General features: G+C 41.2%; 2 protein-coding genes across 10 annotated transcripts in view; one reads left to right on the forward strand and one right to left on the reverse strand.

Annotated features, from left to right (window-relative positions):
- Positions 1–12,054, forward strand: part of LOC116851812 (N-alpha-acetyltransferase 15, NatA auxiliary subunit) — a 106,892-nt gene that overhangs the window by 8,215 nt on the left and 86,623 nt on the right. The gene's annotated exons all lie outside the window — the stretch shown is intronic.
- Positions 1,210–12,054, reverse strand: part of LOC116851810 (serine protease filzig) — a 30,300-nt gene continuing 19,455 nt past the window's right edge. Inside the window, exons 1-3 of one of the 9 annotated variants that reach the window (XM_032831627.1) lie at positions 11,237–11,608; positions 9,812–10,359; positions 1,210–4,683 (exon numbers count right to left, since the gene is read on the reverse strand). In XM_032831627.1, the coding sequence (XP_032687518.1) occupies positions 1,411–4,683; positions 9,812–9,904 (3,366 nt within the window). In that variant the 5' untranslated portion in view covers positions 9,905–10,359; positions 11,237–11,608 and the 3' untranslated portion in view covers positions 1,210–1,410. The other 8 variants (XM_032831625.1, XM_032831624.1, XM_032831628.1 and 5 more) reach the window with 8 other exon arrangements.

Consider the following 12,054-nt stretch of genomic DNA (forward strand, 5'->3'; position numbering starts at 1 on the left):
TAAACTTTATTTCACAGAAGTAAACTTTATGTTCCACAAATAAATTTTCAAATATTTTTCTCAGTGTATATCGTATCGTACACTGAAAGGAAATCTTGTAATAGTTAACAAATGCATTTGGTTGAGTATTTCAGTACGAAATTTGTTGTAATTAATATTAAATATAATAATAGTTATCAATGCCTAGTAACAATTAAAAAATAATTTATGAAACAAATTCTTCATTTGGTTGAATCAAATGGTCTAGAGTAAATAATACTAATACTAAATAATCTGGTAATAATTACTCTAAACAGTTTGACTATTACCATTTGGTTATTTTGTATGTTTATCACATAATATAATAAATATCACTAAACAATATGATATTGCTTAACAAAATATTGGTCATTTATTTAACAAAATATTGATGATGGATTGAATCAAATGTCCGGTCACACACGTACCACATAAATTGGCAATAGTCATGAAATCTTAGCAACAGATATCAAGGCTTATAAAGATTATTTATTAATACTTACCAAATATTATTTGATTACATTTACTTATATGCACGTATATGCGTTTTATAACTGAAGCTATATCACCAAAGCATCTGATAACTGTTATCCAGACTTGATTTTTCACTCACCGAAAAAAGATTTGATAATAATATATCACACAGAAAAATACTCTTGTACTACTAAGAAAAGCCACTATTCAGTTTTTACTTTTGATTTTTTTTTTAAATAAAAATTAATTTTCTTATAAAAGTCTCTAAGATATACAATCAAATGCAGAAATTTAAAAAAATAGTTATATTTAACACGGAACACTTTTTTTATAATAATTTCGAAATATATTTGTCATAAATTTTAGAAAGACTTGCTATCACATGTAAAAGAAGAATTAATTTTCTTTAGAATATAAAATTTTATTGAAGAAAAAACTGATTAGACTCTATGTAATAAACAAATCGAATGTTTGTTTTAATTTAAAATTCTTGATAAAATGCTAAACATATTAGAATTCAGAACGTATATTGAATAAATTTGATATTTGTAACGCACTTTTTGTGACAGTTTTGCGAATATATAATCTTACGAAATACTTGAAACAAGCAATACTCTAATGCTGTATGTATTTTTCTGTGCGTAGCGCACGCAAAAATATGCGACGTTTATGTCGTTTCCAGGCGAGAGAATCGGGGTTGCATAAATTATAAGCACATTTCTCGTAGAACAACGTATCTATAATTATCTAACTTAGTCAGTGTCATATTTACAAGTACAATAAATATGTTAATACACGCGCGCCGTGTTAACGGTACCGTCGACGCGGCGCACTTTCATTTCGCGCTGGATATCCACAAGATTATGGCATTATGCGACTGCCGTAGAAGCACGAGCGCGAGGGGGGACCTCGAGTTCCTTAGGCGTCACCCGGGCGTCGCCTTCGTCTCAGTAACCTCGGTTCCCTCGGCTTCGGGTAGATGTATCCGCCGTCCTGATCTTGCCGTTGCGTGATCGCCTGCGGCGTCAGGAAGTAAAAGTGACCGACGTCGCCGGGCAATCGGTAGGCGAAATACGCGTTCGGGTTGTCGGAGCGGTTGTCTTGCTCCGGCACGGGCTCGACGAACTCGGCGTCGGGGTTGATGGGGGGACGCGGGTTCCTGAAGTTCACCTCTATGTCACCCAACAACGACACGGGAGGCCCATGCACTTCCTCCAGCTCCTCCCGCGACTCGGTGAGCGGTACGAAGTTGTTGGTGTGCCTGTTGCTGCTCGACTGCACTGTCCCTTGTACTCTGTAGCGAGGAGTCGGTCTGCGTTGTTGTTGTAGCCCTGCCTGATTCTGTGGCAGCCGATAGTTCTCCGCCTGTAACTCGTAGTTCGGCAACGGAGCCTGCTGCGGTCGAGACTTCGGCTCGAGCACCTTGATGAACTCGCTGTCGTGGTTAATCGGCGGCAAGGGTCTCCTGTAGTTCACGAGGGTGTCATCCTTGAGGGAGTACGGCCGTTGCGACTGATCTCCGTAGTGCACGTTGACGTTGGGTGTCTTGTAAGTGACTGGTCGGCCGGTCTTGTAAACGTTCGACACGTAGGCGTCCACTTCGGGTCTCTCGGTGATGCTGCTGGACTTGCCGTAGATCGGAGTGGTGCTCGATATGCCCGTGTCCGGCAGTTTCTTGCCGAAGATCGTGAAATACTCCTTCGTCACGTCGTCCAGCAGCTTCTCGTCCTGCTGCGTGAAGTACGCGTGCTGCGGATTGGGTGTCGTGTCCACGACGGAGGAGTAGCTGGTGCTCGTGGGATAGGCTATCGGACGTTGCGTCTTGTATTGCGCGTCCTTCCGCGGTGGCTGCTGCCGCGACGGGGAGTCGATATCTTCATAATCGTATTGTCGATCGCCGCTCTTGATGCCTCGGTATTCGCTGTAGGGGACGTTCTGCTCTTGTTGTCGCTGCTGCTGCTGCTCCCCGCGGTGGTACAGCCCCTGATTGCCGCCGCGCTTCGAATAATCCGCTATCTGGAAGCTGTACTGATAGATCGGCTTGGGTCTCGCGGTCGGTCGGTAGTACGACTGCGGTTTCGAGGTCGTGTAGTACGTCTCCAACGGGCGGTTCGGCCGCGCTTCAGATGCCGGTTGATAATACACGGGCGCTTGGTCGGCCAACATGCGTTGGCTTTGGCCACGTGGTGAACTGGGCTCGAACTTCGAGGACGTGACCGCCGAGTCGGTGTAACGGAAAGTCTGTGAGTTCTTTACGACGCCGTCGATGAGCTTCGCCTTGTAGTCTTTCGGCGTCTCAATTGGCGCGATCGTCTCCACCGCGTAATAGTGTTTTTTCGGGTCGGTCTGCCGAGATTGCGTCTCGACGTTATAATATGGCGACTCCGTAGTGGTCTTGTAGTAAACGGCCGATGGTTTCGACGTGACGCCCGAGTCCTCGTCGCTTGACTCCGCGTAGAAGTAGTAGGACGCGTGGTGGTTGGAGGACCTGCCGGGCTGGCCGGTGGTAATGATGCTCTTGATGGATGCCGGCGTCACCTCCACTGGTCGTTCCAACGACGACTGCGTGGTAGACGGGTAATACGCCAGAACCGGGATCGTCTTGCTGGTCACCAGAGTGGACCAGTCCTTCTGCTGGGTCGTCGCCTCGGACACTTGGTTGCTGTTCACGGGACCGATAGTGTACATCTCAGTGTTTTCGAGAGTGCTGGGCTTCGCGGGCGTTACTGTCGTCATCTCCACAACGGGCGTAATCCTCTGCTTAGGCGTGTAGGTGTTGGTCGCGTTCTTGGCGGTCACACGGCCGAAGGACATCTTCTCGCTAACCGTCGACGAGACAGTCGTCTTGGTCACAGAAGTCGGCAAGACCGACGAGCTTTTGTATCGCTTGGTCGTGAACTTCCTGGGTGGCAGATACGTCGGTTGGGGTCTCGGCGAAGGTGTGGTAGTCGGTCTTTTTGTGTACTTTTTCGTGGTCGTCTTCTTGTCGTCCAAAGCAGAGAAGAAATCCGGTGGCGGCGGTAATATAATGCCAGGCACCAGGGGACCCGGTGGTACAGCAGTCGTATTATCTTGCTGATAGTAGAAGCTATACGGCGGCGGGTAGTAGATGGACTGGTCCTCCTCGTCGTAATCCGATTGATTCCCCGGTGGCGGCACGAACACCGCACCCGGCGGTATAGCGTGATAAAACGGCGGGAAGCCGCTGGGTGGCTGGGTTTCCGGCCTCAGCCTCTTCTGCTCGTTGTTACCTCTTCTGGACGACTTCTCTTCGACGGAAAAGTTCTGTGGCGGGCCAAAGTCTGGACCCACTATCGTACCATTCGGAGTGATGGTGAAAAACGGATTCTCCCCCGGTAATAACCCCTTCGTGTAACCAGGTTCCGCGCCGTAGTCGAGCGTGCCGTTGTTGTCGACGTCGATGGTGCCGTTCGGGCCGATAATCTGTATCGGCCCTCCCTCCGTAAGTTGTACCGGAAAGGGCGGCGGTATCCTTGGCCGCGATGGGATCTTGACCTGTCGTCTGGGCGCCTTGTAATCGTCGATGGGCGGCCATTTCGGCGACGCGTCGTCGCCGCTGCTGCCTTGCTGGCCGTCTTCGTGTTCAGGAAATTTCCCGCCTCTCAGCACCAACACGTGGTTCTCGGCCAACCAGATCTCCTCCTCGTCGAGACCACCCAAATTGTCGGCCGTGTCCTTCGGCACTTCGGGATTGCCAAGGTAGCTGATGATACCGGGCCGTTTTGGCCGGTTCCCGTAAATCTCGTTCTGTATGAGGCCGTACTTGCCCTCCTTGACCTGCTGAGAGAGCGTTTTCTTCTCGTCCTCGTCGTCACCGCCGCCACCAGCACGAGCGTTTTTCCCCTCCTTGCCGTTACCGGCCGCCGACATGAGAATTCCATCGTCCCACAGGGACTCATCGCCCCGGAGTTTCGTGTCGATTCTCAAGTGACCTCCGATCAAATGGTGGGACACTTTCCTTCCGGGTTCCGCGGTGATCTCGTTGTTCGCGCTGCTCGATGATTTTGTGCTCCGGCTGTCCGACTCGTATACCTTGCCCGATCGATGACTAGATACCTCGGTACCGACGTGCCTCCTGTCTCTGTTCTTGAACGACTCCGCGATCGTCGCGCATATCGCTATCAGCGTTAGGGCCAGCAGTAGTCTCCGCACAAATATTAGATGCGTCATCTGAAAGTAGCAAGCGCTCGTATCATTTCCCAATCATACTTCAGACTTTCATGCGTGCATGAAGCAAAAATATTGCTGAATCAATAAAATTGATCGAGGCCCGTTGTTGGAACATATCTTCTTGATTCAATAATAATTCAAACTAATACTCGAGTTATTAAGGTAGTTATATTATAAAACAAGTTTCGCGAGAATTTAATGAAATTCACACTACGTACACGATACAATATCATCTAACTGCTTGTGCAATTAGAACAAGATGACTATTCGAAAACTAAGATATATGCAATTAAAATTGATACTTTTCATATGTGTTCTTTGAGGTTACTACGCACTGAGAATGAACACTTGAAAATTTATTTATGAGATATAAAGTTTATTTATGCGAAATGAACTTTATTTCTCTGTGAATAAACTTCATATTCTACAAATGAATCTTGGAATATCTTTTTCTCAGTGTGCTATTTTTAATTTCCTTTTTTAATGTCTTCTAAATTATATGTGAGATTTTGATGAAAAACTATGATATTAAAGATTAATATAAACATTATGCGCAAATTACAGAATTATTAACTATTTTCGTTTTCAAAAAACAATACTCTTTTTATTATTCGGATATTTAATGTTAGATAAACTAATTCATAAATAAAACACTCATCAGATTTTTTTGTATTTGTAATATTGCGTATATATATATTTGTCTTAATTTCGCCTCAAATTAACAGCGATATTTAGTGAAATAAATGTATATAAATATAAATTTGTTTAATAAATAATAAATTTATGAATGGATCCTTTGATGCGTCGTTTTTTTAAGACAACTTCACTTTAAAATAAAGACATCATATATTATCTTAATAACTCGAATATTAGATTCAATAACATTGTTATTGAACCAGGAAGATTTATTCTATTGATTCAATAGTATTTTTTTCTGCCTGTCTTTTTAAATCAAACCATATATGTCACGCCCACGTGTCTGAGAGTAAAACGGAAAAGTGTAGCCTCGCGCATACCTTGAAGTATACTTTATTACGCGCACCAAGTCCACTAATTAAACTGCGGCGCTTTATTCTTTACACTTCGTGAAATAATTTCTGCGTTTAATAGGTCAGTAAAAGACTCGTTGCGCAGCGTATCGAACAGTTTGTTGCTCACAATGACCGGAATTACATTCATAGTCGGTGGGTAGACGCGCGCGCGCGCGCGATTGCCAGCGTATGTCAAGGATCTAATTGCGCAAGTGGAGTACCAATTAAGTATCAAGTCACGAGCGAGGAGTATGTTTATTCGCTTCTTAGCTGAAATACTCCGCCGGCATCACGATTTAGTCTCGTGGGAAGTAGAAATTCGTCACCGGCATCGTCTGCCATCTCTGTTACCGTGACTCGAGGTGTAAAATTACCACCAGATTCAAAGTGACCATTATTTACAGTAAAATTATAGTAAGATAATTATTAATTACGGTAAAAATAAGATAGTAATTTTGATGAAATTCATTGTTTTTGATAGTCTCATGCACGGATATTCGTGTTTTCCGTACTAATGCATAAGATAAAACAATATTCTTCTTATATTCTCCTCAAATATATATATATATATATATATATATATATATATATATATATATATATATAATATCTCAGAAATGTCCCTCAAATGAAAGAAAAGAAACTATTTATACAATCCTTTGAGAATATTAAAGTTTTCATTTCTTAAAATATTACTAAAAATATTCAATTATACACCATAGTCTAGTCGCTGAAATAGGAAAGCAACAAATAAAAATGCTGTAAGTCTGTAAGATGGTATGAAAAATATAAATTGACACTTTAAAAATCTTTTTTAAGTTTCTTTAGTTATTGTGTACTTAGTTTCCTAATTATTATATGCTATATAGAGTATATCAATATATAGTATTGAAATATTTTATGGAAAATATGAATTAAATAAAGTCTTACTCATTTTAAAGGCTAAATTTTTTTTTAGCTTTATACTAAGTTTTTTGAGTTTTATATTTAGTTTTTTTTTATTTTGAACTTTATACTTAGTTTTTTATTTCTATAATTTTTTCTAAATTATCATTTTATCAGCTTTCCAAAATCGACAGAGTAAGTTACCGTGGGTCATTTTCATTTCTAACTGTGACAAACTGCCGACTAACTGTGTTAGCACATAAAAAAAGAACATTTTTGTTTGGAAAACATCTTTATTTTTGACATGTTAATCTTCAAATAAAATTACATGGCGTTAAATTAAATGAATTTATCTGCAAGAATACATTTTATATGATTCAACAAGAATTTTATCATTCAAAAATAATTTTCCTTAATGGGAAATGCAAAGGATAGAATTGGGAATATGACGTCTTTAAATGTCGGAAGATATCATGTTATAATCAAAATAATTATATTGCACTTCTTATATGAGACTCTCTCGTGTAAGAGTCTTCTCACTTATATAAGAATATTGTAACTCTGTTACAATATTCAAACAAAATTGCAACATTATTGCGATTCGAGACTTCAGAATTCTTCTAAAGGAATTATATCGTTGCTTATACGCGAAACAATGATTATACATTTAACAATGATTAATTTGAATATATTGCTTGCAAGTGAATACTAATCTTTCTCTTGTGTGCAACGTCGGCGGAAGCAAGTGAGCGACTTTGAGACATTTGAGAGGCCGCGTCGGGACGGGACGCGATTCGGTTCGCCTCCCACGACTTCGCCCGCGAATTTCGAGAACTCTGACTCGATTCTACCGCCGCGGATCGCAGTGATACGGGAACGCGATATTGAGGGGGCTGCCACGCCTTTCTCTGGCCTGGCGAACAAGCCGGTGAACGGTCGACAAACATTCACGGGTCACTGGAGTACTGGCCGACTCGTAATGACTCGCGACTGAGTAACGAACCGGCGCGAACGGTTTCTGTAGGTGGATAGATAGGTTGGTAGGCAGACAGGCAGGCAGGCAGGCAGGCAGGTAGGTAGGTAGGTAGGTAGGTAGGTAGGTAGGTAGGTAGGTAGGTAGGTAGGTAGGTAGGTTTCCGTGCATTAGGTTCGCAATGCATTAGTGTCGAATGCAAGCATTGCTGCAATGTACAGCCGTGCAAGTTTGCGGAAGTAACGCCAGCGCGAGCAACACGATAGCGCGCTTCCGACGCACACGCGGACGTCGTATTTTGTCTATCTCCGCATTTTTTCTGAAAAGAAAAAAGAATCCGTAACTTCCTCTCGTTTATCCGTACGTCAATCTGACGACACATCCTACGTCGTCATGATGGGCTCATGGTCGATCACTCGTCGCCGAGCCTCGCGTCTTCCGATATAGATAAAAAAAAGTTACATAAACACGATATTACGCGGAAAACAGTAATATATTTGCAATAAAAATCACACAGGCTCGCCTGTAACCGGTGTAGAATAACAGAAGAGCTTTTTTATAAAATCCACTATCTATATGTGGAAAATTTCTTGGGATCTATCTGGCATCCAGATCAATTGCTCAAAATGATTGTGGCTACATATTTTTACGTGGTGGAAATTTCTCTAACATTCTCAAATACAACACAGATTCCGATCAGATTGTCAAAATTTGTTCTAAATCCAATTTGTTCTAAATCCAATTGGAATCTATAACGATTTCCCAAATAATTGAAGTTGTGATTCCAAATAGGAAATCTAAAGGCGAAAGAAAAGTTACATAGAAAGAATGAGAAGAAGAAAGGAAGGAGAGAATAAGGAAGTAATAATTAAGTATATTTATAATCATGATGTGTAGAATTATAAGATCTGTTCTTTTTAAAATACAGGCCGTTGTATGATTATTCTCATAATTTACCGACTGTGAATTGCAAATAATCATAATATTCTCGAATGCAATGTTAAAATTTTTTTACATTTGAAATAAAAATATAATATATAAAATGTTTTATTCAAGACATTTATAATTTACTTAAAAAAGAAGTTAAATAAAACATTTGAAACATTTGGAGTGTTTATGTTTTTTAAGTATTTATACTTGTAAAATGTGCACAAATATATTTAAAGCGATACAGATATTTTGTTCAACATAAATGTAACATATAGAAATTGAAAAAAAAGAGAACTCTGAGAAAACGTTCGATAAAGAAAATAGAATTTATTTGAGTTTAGAATTATATTTTTAAGACATTACACTTCTAGTTCAAATCTTCGTAGATTTTCTAATTAGAACTCGTTATTTGAGGTGGAGGGGGATCCCAATTAGATTCGAGAAAATTTTTTACGCGGACTTTTTATAAAATTCACATCCTGCACTAAAAATTTCTTGGAACGCTATAATTGAAATCCAGCTCAATTTCCCAAAATAATTATAGATTCTGGTTAGAAGAGTAATATTTGTGTAAACGTGTGTACGATTCTGTATGGAAACTCAATTTCCTAGTTTTATTTTTTCCTTTTACATTAAAATTGGACAAAACATATGTTGACATTCCAAATAATTTCATTACACAGTAAAATAATCAAATTATTTTAAAAATATTAAAACATATTTTATTTTCTTTTATTTTCCATTCTACTAAATAAAATAATTATATTAAAATAGTATAAAAATGAGATTTTTTTGTTTCACACTAAAGTATCGACGCTATTGATTGGAAAAAGAGCGCAAGTTCCCGTAGTATTTCTGTTTTGCGAAGGGACTTTGTTCCAATAAACATCACTCTCATGTCTCTGTTCCGGTTTTAACAGAAAACTCATATTTGGGGTAAGAATAAGATTTCCAATTGGTGTCGTAGTGGGATAATGAATTTTTGGGCAAATTCGGGCATTCTATTAACTGAAATCTATGCTGTGTCAGGAGAAATCTTGAGAGATTTCTATCCGGCGTCAGCAAAATCAGATCACTCGTGAACTCTGAATCGAGCTTAACCCATTCACATCAGAAGCGGATATGTATCCGCTCGTTTCACCTGGTTATTATCGCGGAAGCGGATATATCGATAATCGAGATCAAATCACTCCACATCATGCGCTTTTCATCTGTTTCATTACACATGACGTCGATCTGGAGAAGTAAAACATTTTTGTCGATCTCCTAATGATGCAAACGAGTTGATAAATGCGAAATCGAACTGTACCTTTCTCCGCGCATCCGGAACCGTACGACAGGCGTTTACCAGGAACGCCGGTATATGTCGCAGAATTGCTGTCATTAAACCACCGTCTCGCATGCAACTATTCTTCCGCTTCTTCCGAGCACTCGCGAGGTGACCAATCCGGGGATACAGACGTAAGGTGCCTTTACGTGAGCGCGCCTCGATTTCTCCGCGTCAAACAGCTACTTAATTATCTGCGCGGAGCTACGTGACACGATATACCTCACGTTTATCCACGTGAGATATCAATGAGACACGCAATGCACGATCTCTCACATACACACACATACACCGGTGGTACGTGGCCAAAGTCGTCAGCGTGTCCTTAACATTCCCATAAGCGATACACCGCGCGATTCATCTGGAACGTTGCTCGCGTGTTTTCAAGTATTCCCCTGTGCAGCTCACCGATTTTCATAATCACTGACTACTTAGAAAGTCATCTCGGGAAGCATTCAATGAATGCTTGTGGTCCTGAGTGTCTAGGTCGTAATCGACTTAGCAAAATCCTCGCGAAATCGTTCCTGTGGCTTTATTTACACGAATTCTTCAGTATACATGTTCCAACTAGTGTAATTTTCTATTAAATCATTTTAATGATTGAAGATTTATTATTTATTACACTGATGCGTGTAAACGACGGTATATTTAATTGATACGTTACGTCTTCTTGTTGCGTATTGTACGACACTTGTTGCGTATTGTATTGTACAACACACCGTTGTTTGTGCAGCGTCGATATTAAAGTATTTAAAATAAAGTTTAATATGTGTATCAAACTGCACTGATCTACAAAAAAATCTTTTTTGGCATACAGATTAAATTATCTGATTTATATAATATCTTATAGTATAGTATTTTTGCGTTGAATTAAAAACATAATGATATAAACCAAAAAATCCCCGTTGAAATTACCAGAATTTTATTCGAGTTAACCAAAAATCTTTTTACTTGGACAGAATTCTGATAGTTTCAACGAAAATTTCTGGCTCGTTTATATTTCACCAGAAATTTTGTTGATCCAAACTTTTCTTCCGTACGATAACTAGCTTTTCTCAAACTCGCGATAAGTGTATCTTGAGACTATTGTCACGAAGATATTCTTCGCTGAATATAAGCATTACTTAAAGGCAGAAGAGCAATTTTCTGAGTAATTGCTCTTCTTTGCAGTGGCACGATATTTCTCTGTGCGCAGCAATGAGTATTCTCATTGTAAATATGAACGAAGCAGAAAACCCCGGTTTTGAAGTTACCAGAATTCTGTTCGAGTTAACCAGAAATTTTGTTAACTTGAACAAAATTCTGGTAGCTTTAACGAAAATTTCTGGCTCATTTCACCAAAAAATTCCTTAATCCAATCAAATTTTTTTCCCTTGTGAACTTTTCTCAAATTCGCGTTGAGTGTACCTTGAGATTATTGTCACGAAATTATTCGTCGCTGAAGATAAGCATTACTCAAAGACAGGGAAGCGATTCCCGAATAATTGCTCTTTTTAGCAACGAATATTTTTCTGCGCGCAACACCGTATTCTCTCTCTCTCTGTCTTGCACTTTCGACGTGTCTGACCCGGCATCGACACCTTCGTCACGCACTCACTCCGATCGGCTTGTCCCACGACTTTGCACACTCACTCCCCGACATTTAAACCGACGCTGCCCACACGATGAGCGCCAACTAACGGCCCGCCTTATCGAAGACCATGGCTGCGTGCATTTCGCGAATTCCGGATTCTTTTGAAGAGCTACGCGCGATTTCGACGCGCATCGCGCAGATAAGGCACGCACCAGAAACGATCTTTCTCGCGTCTTCAGCTGCGAGTTCTTCAAGTAGATGAGCGTTCGCCAAGGTGACGCACGCGCTAACGAGCCGGTGATAAACGGCTACGTGTTCTCGATATTCTGATCGGCACACACGGGGTCGGACAGAACCGCGGCGCGACCGCTCGAACCGGCATGGTACACGTGACTGGCGGATTTTCATCACCCTCTCCCGGTGCACCGGGTCCGCCAAGGACGCTAGTTGGGGAAGGTGGAGCCGTTTCCATCTAGGCGGCGGCGGCAGCGGCAGCGGTGATACGGCACGGCCTCGCGCTGGAAAGGAGGAAGTCGTGCGGTGTGTACGTACGCGTACGATCCGTACGATTAACGATCGTAATTAGATCGGCGCTCCATGCACCGAGCATTATTCCAGCGTGGCTGATTACCGAGGATGTTTTACGCGCGAC

This window comes from Odontomachus brunneus, unplaced genomic scaffold, assembly GCF_010583005.1.
Source record: "Odontomachus brunneus isolate Ranch 3 - 2012 unplaced genomic scaffold, Obru_v1 Obru_scaffold_192, whole genome shotgun sequence".
Classification (NCBI taxonomy): domain Eukaryota; kingdom Metazoa; phylum Arthropoda; class Insecta; order Hymenoptera; family Formicidae; genus Odontomachus; species Odontomachus brunneus.